The sequence below is a fragment of the Vulpes vulpes genome, chromosome 1 (assembly GCF_048418805.1).
Source record: "Vulpes vulpes isolate BD-2025 chromosome 1, VulVul3, whole genome shotgun sequence".
NCBI classification, from domain to species: Eukaryota; Metazoa; Chordata; class Mammalia; order Carnivora; family Canidae; genus Vulpes; species Vulpes vulpes.
The window spans coordinates 144,403,743-144,427,828 of record NC_132780.1 but is presented as its reverse complement, the minus strand read 5'-3'; the positions used below and the strand labels follow the sequence as shown (position 1 = coordinate 144,427,828).

Sequence of the window (24,086 nt, the reverse complement as noted above, 5' to 3'; positions counted from 1 at the left end):
TATTTGTAAAATGTATTTAAACAAATTTTTTTTTTACTGTAGACTACTTGGTAGCACACAGGATTTATGACCACAATATCAAAGATACTGACTTAAGATAAATGTGGTTAAAATACTCATTTACTACTTATTGACTCAAGTTAATCATAGTAATTAGTATTGTATTCAGTCTATCAGGTGGCTTCAGGTCTTACTATGTTAAAATACTATCTGCTCCCCTAAAAGTTGTACTTTGTATGTGTTTAATGTTTAATATTTTTTTAATAACAGTCCTTCTCAATGCTCTAAGTTTTTTGAAAAAAAAGCAGTATTACCTGTTTTTTTTTTCCCATTTTCTCACCAGCAACAAAAAAAACTCGTTAGATTATAAATGATCTAGGATCATAAGATGGACTCAAATTCATGTCTGATTTCAAATGCGGTGTTCTCTCTCTATGTTAAAATGTTCTAACATATTTATAGAGTATTAAGTACTTAAAAGGACTCTTTGGAGCCAATCACATTGGGAAACTGAATGTGTTATGTTTGGCTGTCTAACCAATGAAGAAAATGTACTCTCGAAATGCTTGTATCTATACTGCTTAACGATGAGCAGACATCTTAGCATACGTGGCGTAAAAGATATAAATGGTATCAAAATAAATTTAAGGCAAAACATCAACTATTCAAAAGAATCCATAAGGCTAACAAAACAAAGCCTCATATTCAAATTTATGATTCCTACAAATAGCTGTCAGTAGCTCATGCTCAATTATCGTATGAAGAACGACTACAAAGGCCAGTAACTTGTAACACGTGAATATGCAGAAAGTTTCTACAGTCCGCTGCAAAAGGTGAAGCCTAATTTTTCTTAACATAACTTATGAACAGTCACAGTAAAACATCCTTCATTTTGATTTATTCACATAGAAATCAATCACATACTCTTCTTAATGTTTTTGGTTTGTGGATGTGGTTGAATTCCTCCAGCTGGAAGTCCATAGGTGCTTATTCGTTGTACAAGGCTTGCTACATTCCCATGTCTTTCCCGTTTAATGGGCAAATTATCATCCTTGGGTTCTGTGTCTCTCTTAATTTCCTATAAAAGAGGAAATCAGTAAATAGGCAAATTAGGTTGTATTTTATTAGATCCTAAAATGCAAAATACCCCCCCCCAAAAAAAAGGTACAGTGATTATTACATGAAACGTGACATCAACAGCCTTCAGCATTTTGTCTGTCCACACGTATCTAAAGGATGTAACATGCTTTGGGAACAGTGACTCATTAGGAGTTTAAGTCTCCTCACAACTGGAGACAGAGGTAAAGAAAAGCAGCCTGAAACATCACTTCCACCCCAAGGTACAAAGAAACTCTGAGATATATAATGAAACAGACAAACTTCTATCTGGGGTGGACAAACTTTTTCTATAAAGAGACAGATAATATATTGTAGAATTTATGGGCCATATAATCTCTACTGGAAAAATGAATGCTGCCATTTTTAGTGCAAAAGCAGTTATATACTTAAATGAATAAATATAGCTATGCTCCAACAAAATCTTATTTATGAACACTAAAATTTCAATTTCATGTAATTCTACAAGACATTAAAAACTGTTCTTCTGATTTCTTCCAACTATTTATAAAATTCGCAAATAGCATTCTCACTCAGCTCCTGAGTGTTATAAAAACAAGTAGTGTTCAGATTTGCCCTTTGAGCTGTGGTTTGATGAACCCTGTTCTAAGTCCTAGGTCTAACAGAAGATGTGCAAACCATTATGAAAAGAATGGGTGCCTGGGTGGCTCTGGATTGAGAGTCTGACTCTTGATTTCGGGCTCCCTGATGGGCAGGTAATTTGCCTGAGATTCTCTCTCCCGCTCCTTCTGCCCCTCCCCCTGCTTGCTGGCATTTGCACAGGTGCATGCTCTCATTCTCTCTCTTCTAAAATAAATAAGCCTAAAAAAAAAATAAAATAAAATAAATAAACCTTTAAAAAAAACTTCATGAAAAGAAGTATGAAATTAAAAGAAGGGGATCCCTGGGTGGCACAGCGGTTTAGCGCCTGCCTTTGGCCCAGGGCGCGATCCTGGAGACCCGGGATCGAATCCCATATCAGGCTCCTGGTGCATGGAGCCTGCTTTTCCCTCTGCCTGTCTCTGCCTCTCTCTCTCTCTCTCTGTGTGACTATCATAAATAAATAAAAAATTTTTAAAAAATACTTAAAAAAAAGAAATTAAAAGAAGACATACAAACGGGAAGTCATACCATGTTCATTATAAGGATATCGATTCTCCCTAAAATTGGCACAATGATTCAATGCAATCTAAGTAACTATACCATAGATTTGGGAGATCAATAAACTGGTTTTAAGTTTGTATAGAACAAAAGGCCAAGAACAGCAAGAATACTTTAGGGAAAACAAAGTAAGGGTTTGTTTTGTTTTTAATAAGATATAAGAAAAACTGTATGATACTATAAATTAGTGTGAGATTGGCATAAAAGTGACATACTGATAAATGAAGCTAAATAGTCCACAAGCAGACAAGCTTGACCTATAACAGAAAAAAGTAAAGAAAACACATGATGTTCATAAAACTAATGTTCCTTATTTAGGGGGTTGGGAAGAAACTGGACTCCTATTTTATGCATTTGATAATAAAATTAACGATTTCTGTTCATTAAAAGTAACCATTTTAAAAAAAAGCAAATCACTAACCGGATGATAATTTTCACATGCAAGGTTAACAAAGAATTTGTATTTCTAGCTGTTTACATCTACCACAACGTTTACCAGTTGTTACTCTCTAGCTCATAGGATTTCAGACAATTTTCCCTTCTTTATACTGTTAAGTGTTAAATGTTTGCTGTGCTTTGTTTTTAACAACGCATACCATCTTACAATGAGAAAAAAAGGTTTTCATTTTTCCATTTCATAAACCATGGAAGATGATTATGAAAATAGACTGCTTCATTTTTATTCGTAATGCACTTAAGGAAAAACACTCCATTTGCTATTAATACACAGGAGGTCAACATCTGAAAACCTCATAGTTTTCAAACTACTATTTTTCAAACCAATAAAAGTATAAAATCTTTGTCAAGAATGGTACTTAGAACTGCAACATGCTAAAAACTATTCATTTTCAATTCTCCTATCTCATGAGCTACCCACATTTTAAAAACCTCAAAGTCATATATCAGAGAGCTATTGTTTTCTAATACAAGAGATCAAGAACTTGGCTTGACATCCAAATTTTGTTCTTTGAGGAAAGTAACTCCAATTTGATCATATTGTGATTAAGAGTACAAGTTCAGGAGACAAATGATCTGGGTATAAATCTTAATTCTATCCTGTTCACTGATTATATAACTTTGGATATTTGTGTCATCTTTTAATAAAAATCTACCCTCTGAATAAGTATGATATATTGAGATAATGCTTGTTTCTTAAAAAAAACTTACAACATATTGCTCAAGACCTAGAAATATTTTAAGAACCTTCACTATTCTAAGAGACATAATAAGCACATCCAAGAATATTAGATATAATAAATCTTCTGAGGGCACAAAACATAAAAGGAAAGGGGGAATATAAATTAGAAATACACAGTCTACACTGAATAGAGAAGTCTTTTAGGTTCCCAAATACATAGTGCCAAGTAAGATGTTTATCACAAGTACCAAATGATCTCAAGGCTCTAAGTAAAACTACAAATAAAAGTTTGCTTTGAGGGACACCACTAAGGTTGAGCGTGTCTGCCTTTGGCTCAGGGCGTGATCTCGGAATTCTGGGATAGAGTCCCACATCAGGCTTCCTGCATGGAGCCTGCTTCTCCCTCTGCCTATGTGTCTGCCTCTCTCTCTCTCTCTCTCTCTCTCTCTCTCTGTCTCTCATGAATAAATAAATAAAATCTTAAAAAAAAAAAAAAAAGTTTGCTTTGAGCTCCATCTCCTCTTCCTCTGGCACCTCTTCCTGTTATAATCTACCACCACCAGATATACACACTCACTCACTCACTCACCATCCTAATTTTTCCCTAATCCCGGATACAGTGCCTCCCAATTACTCTTTGGCTATCCTCTTCAACAGCAAATCTGATTGACTCCTTTGAAGTGTAAGGTTTGCAGTGTTTCTTCCTTCTTCTGTCCTTTACTTCCTTTTACCTAATCACAGCCAGTAAATAAACTACTAACATAGTAGCATCTATTTTCTATGAACTTTACTTCCTTTCCTAACTTTGAAAATGGCTCCAGGAAATCCAGGAAAAAAAGAGTCCCCAAGGGAAGCCTGGGTGGCTCAGTGGTTGAGCCTCTGCCTTTAGCTCAGGACGTGATGCCAGGTTCCTGGGATCGAGTCCCAAATCAAGCTCCCTGCGGAATGCCTGCTTCTCCCTCTGCCTCTGCCTCTCTGTGGCTCTCATGAATAAATAAATAAAATCTTTAAAAAAAAAGAAAAAAAAAGCATCCTCACTTAGAGAGTATAGTGTACTGACAAACTCAGGAAAACGCTGAATTTCATTCTACAAATGAAAATACACAATAGCTAATATCAATGCAAAACTGGCCAAGAAAAAGACAATGTGGATAACAAGAATCCAATTACAGTGATTTGTTTCATAGATAATGAATAAAAAGAGGCAATTTAGAGGGAGGTAAGAAGTGTAAGCAAATAAGAGGGAGCTAAAAGGGTTGGAAAGAATGTAGTTATTCTTCATCTATTGAGATAATCAAAAATACGTCACTCTGATTGCATTAACCAAAAACAACTTTTTAAAAAGATAATAAAATTCACAAACCACTTCTTCAGGTTATAATATATCTTTATAATAATCTGGTTATCTAATCATGGCCAGTACATGATCATAATCTGAAAAAAGAAAGCAGTTAATTTCTGTATCATAGAATAAAAGATCACAAAGAATAATGAAAACCAGATTAAAAGGGCAAAGGCATCATTTTCTTTCTCAAATGAGTGAGGTCATGCTAAGTAGAATCACAGTTCTTATGCAAATTAAAATTTAAGGAATACACTTAATATTTTTACTATAACATTAAAGATTTCCAAAAGTGTTATTAGAACTAGTACCTTTCACTATACAGAAACATAAATCAGAAGATACAGAAAAAAAATCTGTATTATTAAAAATTTACAAAAACAGGCAGAATTAAATGTTTATTTAATATATGTCCACTGTTTTAGCATTGGCTGCATCATTAGACCAGCATTTGGAAATGAGATTTTCAACCTAAAAAAAAAAATCGTTTACCCTATTCCTAAAGGTTTTGTTTTTTAGAATGTAATAGTATATAAGGAATAATCTACCTCAAGCCATTAGATTTTCATTTTTCTTATGACTAAATTAAATTGGATTGTAGCAAAAAAAAACTTTGGTTGGTCCAAAGTGAAAGTACCAACAGGAGAAAATCTCCTTAATATGAAATCAGTATGTACCTTCTGAGTGCCAACATATCAAAATCATGAAGGAAAATAATAGGACTATTTTGAAAGTTTCTAAGGGAGCCTGGATGGCTCAGCGGTTGGGCACCTGCCTTAGGCCCAGGATGTGATCCTAGAGTCCCGAGATCGAGTCCTACATCGGGCTCCCTGCATGGAGCCTGCCTCTCTCTCTCTCTCTGTCTCTCATGAATAAAGAAATGAAATCTTAGAAAGAAAGAAAGAAAGAAAGAAAGAAAGAAAGAAAGAAAGAAAGAAAGATTGATTTCTAAATTAATTCTCTTCCCAAAGAAAGAAAAAAGAAAGAAAGAAAAATTTCTAAATTAATTCTCTTCCCCAAATATGCTATTCTCCACATATTTGCTCTCTCCCCAACTTGGACAAAAGGCCTTCCTATTGCAACTGCCCCTCCCCCACTAGAAAACGCAAAAGTAGGAAAAGAGAGAAAAAGTTACATACATTCATTGTCAATAGAATAGTATTCCCTTCTCTTTTTTCCAACACAAGAATGTTAATGACAGCCAAGTGAAGTATAATGGGAAAAACACTAAATAAAGAATTCAGACATACCACACCTACTGAAAATACCCCAGTAATTTATAATGGTCACATTTTTCATGCTAGTTATATGAATTTAAAAATGTTATTTGTGCTTTCAGTTCTAGGATGAAGGGATTTTAGAATAAGAACCACAAGTCATGAGGGCTAGTATTATCTATGACTCAAAGGGTATCAGGCCTACATGCAGATCCTTCTCCCAAAGCTGCTAGACTCCATGAGGCTACACACCTGTGGCTGCATTATTAAGCAGACAATGAGTGCTGATCCAAAAGGCAAGATCAGGAGATAGAAGCCCAGGTTCTGACACTAAAACTTTTTAGGCTTCAATTATTTCTACAACTTGAACTATCTTAGCAGAAACAAAATGTTTTAACTCCTTAAGGGGGAAAACTAGAATTTAATGTCCTAGGTTATCATTAGCATGATTTATATAATACTGTCTTGAATTTAAAATTTATGGTGTAAAATATAGAATATAAAAGAGGGAAGGGGATACAAATAATTCAGTTAAAAAGATTTTCTATAGATAACAGTCTATAAAGTATCTACCAAATTCCTGAAAGTGGAAGGAGATTAGAGGAGGGTTAAGGAAAAATGTACTCTTCACAATAGCTACTTCTATATTCCTTGGATTTTGTTTCAACATGTATCATTTCAGTGATTCTTTTTTTTTTTTTTTTTCACACAAAGAATTGTGTGTTCACAAACAGTGCTACAAGTCAAACTGGTACAGGGTATTTAGAGAAAGATCTTAGTTGTATGAGCACACATTACTACACCTAAATCCTTACATCTTTTCTAGCATTACCTGTACTGAAATATTTACTCTATGAATACAGCCTACATAGGATTCAGATTATCAAAAATATCCCAAATCACAGAACAAATTGCTCTTAATCATTGTGTATACTTCATGTTTTACAGTTTGTAACAAAATATTATAATACATACAACTTTGACATTTTATCTATTGTTTTTAATTTTAATTACCAATAAGGAAATAAAGTTATCTTCCATTTAGTATTCTGACATCTACAGGGTTGTTTTCTTTTCTAATGTGTTTCAAATAATGAGGGTAAATCATACACAAATTTTTCTTCTGAGATAAACTCAGCCAGATTCCAGAACTATTCTTTTAAAATCACCAACACAGGCAGCGGTTTAGCGCCGCCTGCAGCCTAGGGCGTGATCCTGGAAACCCGGGATCGAGTCCCACGTCAGGTTCTCTGCATGGTGCCTGCTTCTCCCTCTGACTGTGTCTCTGCCTCTCTCTCTCTCTCTCTGTCTCTCTGTCTCTATGAATAAATAAATAAATAATCTTTTAAAATAAATAAAATCACCAACACATCTCCTAAAACTTGAAAACATCACTGATTTTATCTAAAATAAGTTTCCATAAAATGAGGGATTCCGAAAAATAAAGATCACATAAAGTCATATTGCCATTTCTTTAATTAAAAAAACAATTCTTATGGGAACAGTGGAATATCAACAGATTAAAAACAAAATCAGCACTTGGGGCACCTGGGTGGCTCAGCCAGTTAAGCATCCAATTCTTAGTATCCTCTCTCCCAGAGGAACCTGTGTGGTTCAGTCAGTTAAGTGTTAGACTCTTGGTTTCAACTCAGGTCCTGATCTCACAGAACTGGGATCTAGCTACGAGTGGGGCTCTGTATTCAGAGGGAAGTCTGCTTCAGATTCTTTCTCCCTCTCCCACTCCTCTGCCCCCTCTACTCTAACTCTGAAATAAATAAATAAATAAACAAACCTTAAAAAAAAAGATTATCTCTCTCTCCCACCCCTCCCTCTTAAAAAAAAAAAAAAAAAACACAAAACCTGTATTCTTCTAGAAAAAAGACTATATTTAAGAAACATGAAATCACTAAGATGTTTCCAAACTAGCCACATACATCAGATCATCATCTTATTCCCCATATTGCCATTTTTCTTTATTTTTATTTTGTTTAATATTTTATTTATTTATTCATGAGAGAGAGAGAGAGAGAGGCAGGCAGAGGGAGAAGCAGGCTTCATGCAGGGAGCCCGACGTGGGACTCGATCCTGGGTCTCCAGGATCAGGCCCTGGGCTGAAGGCAGTGCTAAACCGCTGAGCCACCCGGGCTGCCCGCCATTTTTCTTTAAAAGTAACTTTTTAAAAAGACTTTAAACACACTTAAAGACTTCGTGTCTGCTTAATCATTTAACTCATGGAATACAAAGAATGACAAACGTTTTTAAATGCAAGTTGTCACACTGCTCAGTTTAAATATATATATATATAATGATTTAAATATTTTTCTAAATGAGAAAAACTGCTAGAAGTTTAAGACAAAATAAAGAAAAATATACAAATGATTTCTGCTCACCTGCCAACTTCCTGAAAATATTTAAAGGTTAATAACTTGTTTCCTTGTTCCTTATTATATTAAAAAGTCTGAAACATTTTATCAAACTTTGAGAAGTCTTCAAAAGGGATCAAATTTTAATTTCAATTTAAAAGGATGAAGAACCGCAATTCATTTACCAGCATCTAAGATATCTTCTATGAATATATCCACTTATTTTTTAAGTAAAAAAATCATAATAACATTATGTAATAACTTGTAATATCACTGGTATAAAGCTCCCAAGAAAGTTCTATCAAAGCTCACAAATTAACATCCCTTAAACACAAACTGTCCTAATACTCTTTAAGTACAAAGAATAAAAATATTTAACTTCTTTTAATCTTATTTCACTGATTATTTCTCTGCTTTTCTTAAGAAAAACTACCTATTACTACATCATTTCTAAAAGAAGTTCTACTAGTGAACCATTAAGGATACACATTTCAATCTCTATTAAAATGCATAACCATCAGAGGGAGGGGAGGGGAGTTGGGGATATGGGTGAAAAGGAGATAGAGATAGATGAAGAAGTACACTTGTCCAGGGATAAGCACCAGGTGATGTATGAAACTGTTATCTTAGTATATTTTACATCTGAAACTAATAATAATGCTGTATGTTAACTGGAATTAAAATAAAAACTTTTAAAAAAAATGCATCATCAGAAGTCGAGTCTAAGATGGTGGAAGAGTAGGAGACCTTAGTTTCCTCTGGTTCCAGGAATTCAGCTAGAAAGCTATTAAATCATTCTGAACACCTGCAACTTAACCAGAGAGCTAAGAAAATTATAGCTGCAACTCTACAAATAGAAGAGCTACCACTTTCTGCAAAGTAGAAGGCAAGAGGAAGTGAATCTGAGGCGATATACAGCAGAGATGGGGAGCCTCTGGCAGCTAGCTACCAAAAACTGATATAGCAAGGGAGTGCAAAATCAGAACTTTTAGAAGTCTACTCCAGTGAGGGACATCCCTGCTTGAAAGTACTTAGGTTACAAAATGGGGGCAGAACCCTAGGTAAAACAGTACAGTGTGGTCTCAGGAAGACAGAGTGGGGGCAGGAGTGAATGTGACAGAGTTCCCAGGCATCTGAATGGGGAAGCCAGGGGCAATCAGCCAGCCCAGGAGTGGGCCCTCAGCTCGGGGTGGCCAGCATGACCACTCTCTAAGCAGAGGCCCAGCAAGTGATGAACCAGAGAGACCCCTCCCATCCTCTCTCCCTTCCTGCAGTAGTTCCCACAAGCAAGCCCCAAGAGTCTGCAGGGTTTAGGGACCCAAAAGAGGATCACATGCCTGAAACAGAAAGGCTCAGTCACAGCCAAGTGAGCAACCAATGCACACAGGGACCAGGAATACAGGACTGACTGACTGCTTTTCCCTGACATTGCATTAAGGAGTGAGGTCCCACACTTTTGGCTCTGGGGCTGGAGATTGATAGGCCATCATTTTCACTCTCATCCTCTAAAGCAGAACAGAGTCTTCAGGGAACAAAAGCCCACTAGAGCAATCCTGAGCAGATTAGTTAGCCTGGCCCCTGGCAAGGGCAGTGCAATTCCACCTGAGCAAAGACACTTGAGAATTAAGACAACAGTCCACTCCTCCAGAAGATCAGACAGGAAATCCAGTCAAAATCAAGTCTACCCAACAACGGAAACTCAAAACTCCAGCACTAGGGGATATAGAATTCATGGGGTTCTCCCCCGACGATTCTTTAGACCTTCAATTTTAATTTTTTTCTCTTTCCTTTTTCAATTTATCAACTCCCTTTTTTTATCTTAATTTTTATTTTTACAGTTATATTCTACATATTCATTATATTTGATTTTATCTTGTATATCTATATATATCAGTTTTTCTTTTTTTAACAATTTTGAGATGCACTTTCTTCTAACAGATCAAAATACACCCAGAATCCAGTATATGGCTCTATTTTCTTCACCTTCTGGCCATATTCACTTTCTTTGTTTTGTTTCATTTTGTTTTTTCTTTTTTTGCTGCTTCTGTTTTGTTAAGGTCTTTTTTCATTTTCATCTTTACAGTTAGTCTCTCCTTTCAATGTTTTTAATTTTATGTTTGTATACACATTTTTATTTCCTTACAATTTTGAGATGTAGTTTCTTCTAACTAACAAATCAAAATACATTCAGTACAGTGTACTGCTCTCTTCTGTTCACCTATTTGTTTATATACCTTCTTTTTCTTTTTGTCTTTTAATTTTCATTTTTACAAAAATATTCTATCCTTGTATTTATTTTTTTGTACATAAAAGTTTTTCATTACAATTTTGGGATCTAGTTTTCTAACAAACAGACCAAAATACAAACAGGATCCAGTGTATTGTTCCATCCTGTTCACCTGTTTGATTATACTCTACCCCCTACCCAGTTATGGGTCTCTTCTTATTTGTTTAGTCTGCATTTCTCTGGTGTCATTGTTGCCATTTCAGTATTTTGTTCCCTTGTCCGTCTATTCTTCTCTGGGTAGAATGACATGACAGAAAAACTCACCTCAAAAAAAGAGAAAAAGAGAAAAAGAGGCAGTACTAATTGCCGGGGACTTAATCAGAATGGAAATTAAGTAAGAAGTCAGAACTAGAGTTCAGAATGATGAAAAGAACTAAGATCTAATCAAGTCAAAATCAAAAAGGCTATTAATAAGATGCAATCAAAAGTGGAGCTCTAAAATAAAAAGATAAAAAAATGGAGGCTGTAACTGATAGTATAAGTGAAGCAGAAGAGAAAATTAGTGACCTAGAACACAAAATGATGGAGAATAATGAAGCTGAGAAAAAAAGAAAAACACTGGATCACGAAGGGAGAATTTGAGATAAAGTGATACCATAAAGCCAAACAATATTAGGATAATTGAGATCCCAAGAAGACGAAAGAGAGAGGGGCCAGAAACAAATTTTAGCAGAGAACTACCCTAATCTGGATAAGAAAACAGGCATTCAAGTCCAGGAGGCAGAGAAAACCCCTCCTCAAAATCAACAAAAATAGGTCAACACCTTGACATATAATACTGAAATGTGCGAATCTCAGAAACAAAAAGAAAATCCTGAAAGCAGCATGAGACAAGAGGTCTGCACCTAGAAGCATAAAACATTAGACTGGAGGCAGACCGATCCACAGATACCTGGCAGGTCAGAGGACTGGCATGATATACTCAGGGTGCTAAATGAGGAAAATACGCAGCCAAGAATATTTTATCCAGCTAGGATCTTGCTGAAAATAGGAGAGATAAAAATTTTCCAGTACAAATAGAAACTAAAAGAATTTGTGATCATCGAACCAGCCCTAAAGAAATATGAAAAGAGATTCTTTAAATGAAGAGAGAGCACAAAAGTAACAGATACCAGAAAGGAAAAGAGACAATATACAGAAACAGTGACCTGACAGGTAATACAACGGCACTATATTCATACATTTCAGTAACTGTTCTGAATATAAATGGGCTAAATGCCCCAATAAAAAGACACAGGGTATCATATTGGATAAAAAAAGCAAGACCCATCAAAATGCTATTTGCAAGAGACTTATTTTAGACCCAAAGACACCTCCAGATTTAAACTGAGGATGTGGAAAGCCATTTATCATGCTAATGGATTTCAAAAGAATGATGGGGTGGCAATCCTTATTCTCAGTGAAATTAGATTTTAAACAAAAGACTATAATAACAGATGAGGGAGGACATTCTATAGTATTTAAAGGGTCTAGCCAATAAGAAGATTAATGATTATAAATATTTATGCCCCTGACATGGGAGCAGCCAAGTATATAAGCCAATTAATAACAAAATCTTAAAAAACACACACCAAAAATAATACAATAATAGTAGGGTACTTTAACACCTCACTCACTGCAATGGACAGATTATCTAAGCAGAAGATCAACAAGGAAACAAGGGCTTTGAATGACACACTGGACCAGATGGACTTCACACATCTATTCAAAGCATCCCATCCTAAAGCAACAGAATACACATTCTTCTCAAGTGTACATGGAACATTCTCCAGAATAGATCACATACTAGGTCACAAATCAGGTCTCAACCAGCAACAAAAGACTAGGATCACTACTTGCATATCTTCAGACCACAATGCTTTGAAACAGGAACTCAATCACGGGAGGAAATTTGGAAGAAAACTCAAACACATGGAGGCTAAAGAGCAACTTCCAAAAAAAAAATGAATGGGTCAACGTGGAAATTAAGGAAGAATTTTAAAACTTCATGGAAACAAGTGAAAATGAAAGCACAACTGTCCAAAACCTTTGGGATGCAGCAAAGGCAGTCCAAAGAGGGAAATACACAGCAATACATGCATTTTTCAAGAAACAAGAAAGGTCTCAAATACACAACCTAACCTTATACCTAAAAGAGCTGGAGAAAAAAACAGCAAATAAAGCCTAAGTTCAGCTGGAGAAGAGATTTAATAAAGATTACAGCAGAAATCAATAAAATAGAAACCAAAAGAACAGATCAACAAAACTTGGAGCTGCTTCTTAGAAAGAATTAATAAGATTGATAAACCCCTGGCCAGACTTCTCAAAAAGGTGAGAGAAAGGACCCAAATAAAATCATCAATCAAAGAGGAAAGACCACAACCAACAGCAAAGAAATACAAACAATTATAAGAACATACTATGAGCAACTACATGCCAACAAATTAGGCAATCTGGAAGAAATGGATGCATTCCTAGAGATGTATAAACAACCAAAACTGAAACAGGAAGAAACAGAAAATCTGAACAGACCCATAAATAGCAAGGAAATTGAAGCAGTCATCAAAAATCTCCCAACAAACAAGAGTCCAGGGCTGGATGGTTTCCCAGGGGATTGTACCAAACATTTAAAGAAGAATACCTATTCCTCTGAAGCAGTTTCGAAAAACAGAAATGGGAAACAAAATTTCCAAACTTTTCCTATGAGGCCAGCGTTACCTTGATCCCAAAACTAGACAAAGACCCCACCAAAAAGAAGAATTACAGACCAATATCCCTGATGAACATGGATGCCAAAATTCTCACCAAGATACTAGCCAATAGGATCCAACAGTGCATTCAAAGAATTATTCACCACAACCAAGTGGGATTTATTCTTGGGCTCAAGGGTGGTTCAAAATCTGCCAATCAATGTGATACTCCACATTAGTAAAAGAAAGGACAAGAACCATATGATCCTCTCCTAGACACAGAAAAAGCATTCCACAAAGTACAGCATCCTTTCTTGATTAAAACTCTTCGCAGTGTAGGGATGGAGGGAACATACCTCAATATCATAAGAGCCATAATCTAAAAGCAAATTATCGTTCCTAATGGGGAAAAACTCAGAGCTTTTCCCCTAAGGTCAGGAACATGGCACGGATGTCCATTATCACCACTGTTGCTCAACATACTACTAGAAGTTCTAGCCTCAGCAATCAGACAACAAAAAGAAATAAAAGGCATTTGAATTGGTAAAGAGGCTGTCAAACTCTTTCTCTTTGCAGATGACATGATACTCCATGTGGAAAACCCAAAGACTCCACTACCCCAAAATTGCTAGAACTCATACAGGAAGTCAACAAAGTGACAGGATATAAAATCGATGCACAGCGATGAGTTGCATTTCTATACACTAACAATGAGATAGAAGAAAGAGATTAAGGAGTTGGTCCCATTTACAATTACATCAAAAACCATAAGATACCCAGCAATAAACCTAACCAAAGAGGCAAAGCATCGGTACTCAGAAAGCTGTATGACACGCATGAACGAAACCATGGAAGACACAAAGAAATGGAAAAACACTATCCATGCTCATGGATTCGAAGAACAAAATGTTGTTAAAATGTCTATGCTACCTAGAGCAATCTATACATTCAATGCAATCCCTAGCAAAATACCATCAACTTTTTTCACAGAGTTAGAACAAAGAAGCCTAAGATTTGTATGGAACCAGAACCCCCCCCCCAAATAGCCAAAGCAGTGCTGAAAACGAAAATCAAAGCTAGTGGCATCACAATTCCAGACTTCAAGCTCTATTACAAAACTATAATCATCAAGACAGTATGGTACTGAACAAAAATGGGGCACAGAGATCATCGAACAGAATAAAGAACCCATAATGGACCCTCAACTCCATGGTCGATTCATCTTTGACAAAGCAGGAAAGAATATCCAATGGAATAACAACCGTCTCTTCAACAAATGGCGTTGGGAAAATTGCACAGCCACGTGCAGAAGAACAAAACTGGACCATTTCCTTACACCGTACACAAAAATAGACTCACAATGGATCAAAGACCTAAATGGAAGACAGGAATCCACCAAAATCCTAGAGGAGAACACAGGCAGCAACCTCTTCAACCTCGGCTGCAGCAACTTCTTGCTAGACACCTCTCCAAAGGCAAGGGAAACAAAGGCAAAATGAACTGTTGGGACCTCATCAAGATAAAAAGCTTTTGCAGAGCAAAGGAAATAGTAGACAAAACCAAAAAGCAACCAGCAGGATGGGAGAAGATATTTGCAAACGACATTTCAGATAAAAGGCTCATATCCAAAAATCTAGAAAGAACTTGTCAAACTCAACACCCAAAGAACAAATAATCCAATCAAGAAATGGGCAGAACATAAACAGACATTTCTCCAAGTAAGACATACAAAGGGCCAACGGAGACATGAGAAAAATGCTCCATATCACCCGACATCAGAAAAATACAAATCAAAACCACAATGAGATACCACTTCACACCAGTCAGAATGGCTAAAATTAACAAGTCAGGAAATGACAAATGTTGGTGAGATTGCAGAGAAAGGCAACCCTCTTACACTGCTGGTGGGAATGCAAGCTGGTGCACCCACTCTGGAAAACAGTATGTGGGATCATCAAAAAAGTTGAAAAGTTGAAGATGACCCAGCAATTGCACTACTGGATATTTACCCCAAGGATACAAATGTAGTGATCCAAGGGGGCACCTGCACCCCAATGTTTATACCAGCAATGTCCACAACAGCCAAACTATGGAAAGATCCAGATGTCCACTGACGAATGGATAAAGAGAATGTGGGTTTTTAAATATATATATTATGTGTGTGTTTATATATATACACACACACATACACAATCGACTACTACTCAGCCATCAAAATAATGAAATCTTGCCATTTGCAACAACATGGATAGAACTAGAGGGTATTATACTAAGCAAACTAAGTCAATCAAAGAAAGACAATTATCGTATGATCTCACTCATGTGTAATGTAAGAAACAAAACAAAGGATAGGGGAAGAGAGGAAAAAACAGAACAAGACAAAATCAGAGAAGGATATAAATCATAACAGATTCTTAATCATAGGAACAAACTGAGGGCTGCTGGAGGGGAGGGAGGCAGGAGGATGGGGTAACTGGGTGGTCAACATTAAAGAGGGCACATGATGTAATGAGCACTGGGTATGTATTATATAAGACTGATGAATCACTGACCTCTACCACTGAAATCAATAATAAATTATATGTTAATTGAATTTAAATAAAATTCTTTTAAAAATTTAAAAATGTATCACCATCTAGATTTTTCTCATAGAAAGACAGAATAAATATTTGACTTATTCCTCCCGCTAAGTACAGTTTAAAACTCTAGATATTACTTACATATTAAAAATAAACATAAAAATATTCTGAAAAGCCAAGAAAAGAAGATAAACCAGCCAAGAGAGTCCAGGTTCCTCAGAACCTGGTTAGTGAGTTCACCAGGTTTTCTTTTTGCCTCATATATTCTAGACTGAGTACTGAAGAAACCAGCTATTGTTATTGCCCACTAGAGGAGAGTAAAAAAGCTCCAAGAAAAGCCTGCTTTCTCTAGAAAGACCAAATAAAGGGTAACCTAGCAAGACAGAAAACTCTTAGCTGATAACCACTCTGCCGTAGTCAAATAACACAGAAAGAAAACAAAACAAAAAAACTGTAGACCCCTCCCCATCCTTGTCAGCCAAAGCCAAGTAGAGAGTGCCTAGACTTCCACCCTCAGAAGGCTGTTATCAAACCCCCAGCTCACCACCACTACCCCATTTTTCCAGCCATGGTGGTGTCAGAGAAGGTTAAGTGGAAACCAAGACTGTCCTCCCTACCGGGCGGGAACGAAGCCACTTCTGTCAGTGGAGGACACCAGGCAGTACTATTGAGGCACACCTGTCCTTCCATCAAGAGGGATTCAATGGAGGCTTAGTCAGAGTCAACTCCTATCCTACTCAGCAATAACAAGTGTCAACAGAGACAGAGTGGGGAACTGGACTTAGAGGTAACTCATTTTTCTTTTTTCAGCACAGGTTCTCGCTTTAGTAAAATAAAGTTTAAACGTTAAATGTGTATCAAAGGTCCTCAACCAATATTATATTTTTACTGCTGATACGTCCACCAAGACACAAACACAAATCCTCAGCTTTTAATAACAAGTCCTGAAAAATGTCTACTTTCTCTTTCTCAGTAACTAAAACAACTTTCTAAAGGCATTTTAGTTGAACCCCCTTATCTTCTTAGAACTACCTTTTCCAGGGACACCTGGGTGGCTCAATGGTTGAGCATCTTCCTTTGGCTCAGGGTATGATCCCGGGTCCCGAGATCCAGTCCCGTATCAGGCTTGGAGCCTGCTTCTCTCTCTGCCTATGTCTCTGCCTCTCTAACTCTGTGTCTCTCATGAATAAATAAAATCTTAAAAAAAAAAAAAAGATTTACATAAAGAAAAAGACCTACCAAAATTAGTTTAACTCTAAAGAGCTAGATCTTACACAAATGCTAACACATTAAAAGCTTTTTTATTGTCTAGCCTCTTACACACAGTTGGCCCACTTTTAAACAGACTTGATTTGTTCTACCACAACCACCAAGAAAACTACAGATTTGGTTTAGAGTAACTGGCTAATCAAGCTAACTGCCTGTCCCATATTTTTCTCATTTTAGTTACTTTCCTCTTTATTTTTGTCCTTCCTTAAAAACCACTAGTTTTTTTTTTACAGAGAAATTTAGAAAGTTCTAACTTATTTACCTATTATTAATATTTGATTTAATAATACCTAGGGGAAAAAATAAACATATTTGTTGACTAACAATTCAGGTGATTTTCTTCTCTGACTTCCCCTTTATGAAATGGGCAGTTCCTGAGCAAAAAACAAAAGCCCAAACAGGACAAAATAATAAATCCCTATGTATCTATATGCAAAGTATAGACACACTCAAAATCTAATTCCTACCAAAAACCTAAACAGGTGGAATTCCTCACATTTACACAGGAAGAAATGCATGTTCCAGAGTAAAACATCTTTAAGGAAGAACACACAGTAAGCATGTGTGTGGATATGGGGGATGAGAGGGTAAGAAGTCAAAGAGAGGTCTATACATCCTGACTCCAAAGGCCATGTTCCTTTCCTAATGCCATGCTATCTTCTTGACATAGCTCCAGTAGAGTAGTTGGCAACCACAACTATCACATTACGCCTACTTTCCCCCCATTTCAAGATTCTTCTCAAAAGCAATGCATTCCTTATCTCTTCTGCACCCTTGTGGGTTTTTCCAGCCAAACAACCTCTGAGATACTAATGTAGAACACTCAAATTAAAGTACCAAAAGCCATTTTCCTCCTTCTACTACTCACTTTTTTTCTTTCAAAGCACTCCTAACAAAATTATCATCTTCATTCATTCATTTGTTCACGTTTGTCTGTTTTCCCCGTTTTATTTGAAAATAAACTCATAAAGAAAAGGGACCTTCCTATCTTATCCACCATTGTGTCCGTAGCATATATAAAAAATCCTACACAAAGAAAGAACCTCAGTAAATATTTGAACAAATAAATGGCAAACAAAAGAATAAAACAATGGGGAGGCAGGGTATGGGAGGATATGCCATAGTATTGCCACTGATCTTACTAAAACATAACTCAATAGAGTGCCTTGGAAATCTTTTTTTTTTTAAGATTTATTTACTAATTTATTTCAGAGAGACAGACAGAAGAGAGTACACACAAACACACACATTTGGGGTTGGGGGGGGGAGCAGATAGAAAGGGAAAGAATCTCAAGCAGACTATTCAATGAACAGGGAGCCCAAAGTGGGGCTATATCTCACAACCCTGAAATTGTGACTTAAGCTGAAACCAAGAGTCAGCTGATTAACCAACGGAACCAGCCAGACACCCTAGAAATCTAATTTATCAGGGATACTGAAGAGTCCCATTATCTAAAAAGAACTGAAATCCCTGCTGTAACTGCTGCAGGAAGAAACATGTGGTTGATGAAAACTACAGGCTTCAAAAACAGCTTACTGAGAAGTTTCCCTTACTTGGTGCTAATGTTGCTGTTAATCTTACTTGCCAGAAAGTAAGTTCTTATTTTACTTATATATTTTTTTAAGATTTTATTTATTTATTCATTAGAGAGACAGAGAGCAAGGCCGAGACACAGGCAGAGGGAGAAACAGGCTCCATGCAAGGAGCCCAATGTGGGACTTGGATCACGCCCCGAGCCAAAGGCATACGCCCAACCGCTGAGCCAGGTGTCCCCTTATTTTATTTTACTTATATTTAACATAACTCACTAGCTGGACTACAAAAAATTCTATATAAAAGCATGTATTCCTTGTATTATGCCATCCCTGGGATTTTAATGCTGTTACTACAATGTAAGCTATTCTATTCTCACAGATACATAGTTAAACCCTGTTTTTCAGTACCATTTCCAGGGATGGAGGCAGAAGAACATGAATGAAACTGATTCCATTCTATATGTTACCTACAGATAATTTTGAATGAGCACTGCAAGTTCTGCTTCTTTTCCAAATATCTTATTTGTATTTTCCTTAAGATTTTATTTATTCATGAGAGACAGAAACAGAGACATAGGCAGAGGGAGAAACAGGCTCCCTGAGGGGAGCATGATGTGGAACTCAATCCCAGAACCCTGGGACCATGAAGGGAGTCAAAGGCAGACACTCAACCACTGAGCCATCCAGGCACCCCTGTATTTGTATGTTTTCTGCATGTCTCCATTCCATCTTTAGTCTTTGAAATGTCCTCACGTCAAATCTTAAGTTTAGTTTTGGAAAAAAGCTTGTTTCCATAAAATTGCATCTTGAGGAAGCAGTCTGAATTTTCTTCTTCAAGGGTTAATTCTAAAAGGTTATCAAAAGAATTTAATTTTGGAATTCTAACATCTTTCAACTATGATGATGCTACTGGAGAATTTCAATGGCTAAGATTCCTATCATTTTGTCTCTAGATTCTTAAAAGCAGAGAATGTTACAAAATGATCACATTTCTCTAATAACCAGCACATACTATATAAAATATATTCCTCACCTAAAAATTGGCTGACATTTGCCTATCACAGAGCTAGCTATCAACTACCAAGTCTGTGGTCTACCAACTATTACCAGAATGACTTTGGGCATAACATATCCCGTCTAACTTTCAAAAATGTCAGAATAAAGTGAGACAATATATGGGAATTAGCAAAGTTTTAACAAATAAAAGGTATTATGTCTATTAACTATTCCTAAAAAGAATAATAAATAAATAAATAATAACTATCCCTTTACTTCCACCATTATCTCATACTTTATAGCCTCAACTGTCTCCTCTTTAATAAAACCTTTCCTTCTCGCTAAGATTAATCCATTAAAGCATTCTATCTTCCCTCTGTCTCTAAAAGCCCTGCTACTTGCCTAATATCTTTTAAATAGTCTTAATACCTTTAAATGATACTCAAAATGCTTAGTCCACTGGCTTTAATCTATACTTTCGTCCTTAAGCCCCATTATACATACCATCATAGAAAAACTTCTGTTCAATCAAAGCAGTCCATTATTTTTACCACAAAACATTTTGTACCTTTGCCAGACATACGGTATACCAATTATTCATCTAACTTCGTATCTTTAAAGACAAACTAAAAAAAAAGAAAAAAAAACTAACTCAACTGTTACTTTCAACATCTTTTCTCTGAAAAATTATTTTTTCCAAGACCCTTCAGCACCCATCGTCTTTACCACACATTTGACATTCAGCCAATAAAGCACTGCAAGTTATCCTTCTGTTTTCATGCTGCTATCTCCCCGAAAAATAAGCTGTGGGAAACTCTCTCACCACACCCCAAAACAGTTCATAGTCAATTATTAAGCAACTGTTTAATAAAGGAACGTTTGTTTCATCTCAATTACAAAGACCCCAAAAAGTACCATGTATCAAGTCACAACACTGATGCTGAATCTCAAAGTTTACTATAACAAATAAATCAGACACTTGATTCTCTCTACTGTAGTCCAAATCATTGAAGTTGAGAATGTGGAAAGATCTGATAAACTAGCAAGTTTCTTCCCAACTTTGGCTCAATTCTTAAACATTACAGACCCATGAGGAAAGAGTAGACTATTCAATATTTTTTTACATGGAAAAAAATGTAATTACTGCCTAAATATAACTGTACAAAAAATAAAGGATGGAAGACTTACGCTGAAAACTCAAAACTTTAAAATGAATAAAAACACAGAAGAGTATCTTTAAGTCCTCCCTGCTCTGAAGTTATACTTAGACAAGCCAGAAAAAGCACTGAAGGACAAGAAAAGACACATAAGCAGAAGACAAAGGAATATAAAGTTCACAATATTCACAATAAGAAGTACTACAATGAGAGTGAGCAAGAACTCAATGGAAAAGTGGAGAGAAAGATCTGAACAAGCTAGACACAGGAAAAGAAATTTAAATGGCCAATAAATGTGAAAAGATGCCTAACTTCCCTATATCACAAAAACGAAACACTGAAATGTGTATCTCTCTCTGTGTGTGTGTCTATGAATAAATAAAATCTTTAAGAAAGAAAGAAAGAAAGAAAGAAAGAAAGAAAGAAAGAAAGAAAGAAAGAAAGAAAGAAAGAAAGAAAACAAACCATAAAATGGAGTCCTATGACAGGTCATCTCACTACTGGGACAATACATCAGAACACAATTAAGAGAACTATATAAATACTTAGATTTCAACTTATTTTTTTAAAGATTTTATTTATTTATTCATGAGAATACACACAGACGAGAGAGAGAGAAAGAGAGAGAGAGAGGCAGAGACATAGACAGAGGGAGAAGCAGGCTCCATGCAGGGAGCCCGAGGTGGAACTCGATCCCGGGTCTCCAGGATCACGCCCTGGGCTGAAGGCAGCGCTAAACTGCTGAGCCACCCCACCCAGGCTGCCCTCAACTTATTTTTCTATTACTTCAATATATTATCTTGAAAACCCATTTTCCTTTAAAAAAAGAGAGAGAGAGAGAGAGAGAGATAAATAAGAGGTCAATGCCACGGCTTACTATATACTGACTACTAATATATCATTTTAAGGATAAGAACAAAGAAATTATGTGGTTTGGCCTATATGATAACACCAAGAAAAGGACAAAGCTGGAACTTGTCTGTATTTTAATCCATATATTCTATTCCAATTTCCAACACTACATTTTAGGTTATAAAAAATAAATTTATAAAACAAAAATTAAAAAAGTGATCTTCTAAAAGTTCAAGTCCCTATTACAGCTTTTCTCAGTTGTTTCAAGAGATAAAATAGCTAACGTGTAGTTAGTTTACTTTATCTGAAAACAATTAACAATACAGCATGAGTTCATAGAGGTAATACCACAATTAAAAACAATCAAATTTATTCAGGGAACAAATATTTACCAAATATCCATATTGTGCAAGTGGGTATTACCTATGTAAAATGAACAAACAAATGAGACACATTCTAGTCTTCACAGAACTTATTATCATAATCTAATGAGACTACTGATACAGCTAGGTATAACAAAACTAATATAGAAAACAAGACAATTTTAAATGAGGTATAAAGATACTCTTACTTTTTTTTTCCTTTTCTAAACTACTGAATTCTGTTTGCAAATGATTTAAGAATCTTGATTGTTTTCTGGCAGCGATGACTATAATATTTACTAAAGAAGAAATGTTTGGTGGTTAAAGAGTAGACTGTTACTTTGATAAATGCCTGCTGAAATGCTGAAACTTAATAGGATTCTAAGATATTTGCAGAAGGGCTGCAAAAGTAACAGTATACAATTAGACTTGAGTCAACTCTCCTAGATCTCAGTTCAGATTCTAATCTTCTTAGCTAGCCAACACTGGGTAAACCACGTAAACTCTCATCCGTATGTCCCCATATTTAAAATGGAATTATCATCCGCACTACTTACAAGACCTATAGGCTCAAATGAGGATGTACACAGCAAAACTACTTTGTAAATTAAAGAGTACTACCCAAATGCAAAGTATTATTTATTTTTTTAAAAAGATAGGTAGATACATATGTACACATATAAACACATGTGTACACAGGTATACACCATGCTATTATCCATCAGGACACCAAGCAAACGTAGAATAAAAAATTTAACTTCAACATTTTAGTTTTTAAAATACAAGTATTTCTGGGATGCCTGGGTGGCTTAGCGGTTGAGCGTCTGCCTTCAGCTCAGGGTGTGATCCCAGTCCTGAGGTCGAGTCCCACATCAGGCTCCCTTCATGGAGCCTGCTTCTCCCTCTGCCTGTGTGTCTCTGCCTGTCTCTGTGTATCTCTCATGAATAAAATAATAAAATAAAATCTTTAAAAAAAGAATACAAGTATTTCTTAAAGATCAAATCCTATGAAGCAACAGAAATTTAAGTGAAGGAGAGTACTTACCTTAACAAAATTATCAGGAAACATTCCTCTTCTCCCATTTAGCTCCCCTTCTAGCCATCCTTCCTCCTGTAGTTTTTTCACATTCCTGATTATTTCACCAACCCGAATAGTTAATTCATCATCATGTACAGCATCGTAGTCATACTCCACAATATAGTCAACTAAAAAAAAGAAAAAAAATGTCTAAAACTTAATTCACAAAATACAATAACCATATTAATAAGCTTAAAACTAAGGAACCTATTTAACAATAATAATATTACAAAGACATTATCAAGGCTTCGATGATTTTAAATATTTGGCTACATCTGCAAACCTCTTGATTGCCTTAGTACAAAGCACAGTATAAATTTTAAGCAGAAGCCTCAATCCACTATATAATTCATGTCATAAGTTGTTCCTATGGCCAGATGTATATATTGTTTATGATAGACAATCTCTATAGTGGTCCCTATGATCTCCATCTCTTGAGATTCATGACCTTGTGCAATAACCTCTCCTTGACAGCAGACATGACTTCCAACCAACAGAATATGACAAAGATGATAGACTGTATATGATTACACAAGATTATAATGTCCATCTTGCTGGGAAACTCTCATACTTGCTAGCTTTGAAGATGCATGCTGCTTCGCTATGAGCTGGCCTATCAAGAAACTGATGAAGGTCTCTGGCTGACAGCCAGCAAAAACCTGAGGGCATCAATCCAACAGCCCACAGAGAACTAAATGATGCCAACAACCATGTAAGCTTGGAAGCAGATCCTGCCCCGGTTAAGAACCTTGACTGCAGGCTTGCAGAGTACCCAGCTAGTCACACACAGACTTAATGAATCACAAAACCTATGAGATAATAAAATGTGTGTTGTTTTAAGCTGCTAAGTTTATGGCAATATTGTTACTACACAACAGAAAATGAATACACTCTGAAGTAAACATTTTAATAAGGATCCATTTTACTGCCTTTAATTACAGAATTTTAGATTATAGGACATCAT

General features: G+C 36.0%; 1 protein-coding gene across 1 annotated transcript in view; it reads right to left on the bottom strand.

Moving 5' to 3' along the window:
* The window catches only part of CD2AP (CD2 associated protein), a 139,632-nt gene that overhangs the window by 84,020 nt on the left and 31,526 nt on the right, over positions 1-24,086 (bottom strand). Inside the window, exons 2-3 of the mRNA XM_072733636.1 lie at positions 23,090-23,250; positions 925-1,078 (exon numbers count right to left, since the gene is read on the bottom strand). Of these exons, the coding sequence (XP_072589737.1) occupies positions 925-1,078; positions 23,090-23,250 (315 nt within the window). The remainder of the gene's footprint in view (positions 1-924; positions 1,079-23,089; positions 23,251-24,086) is intronic.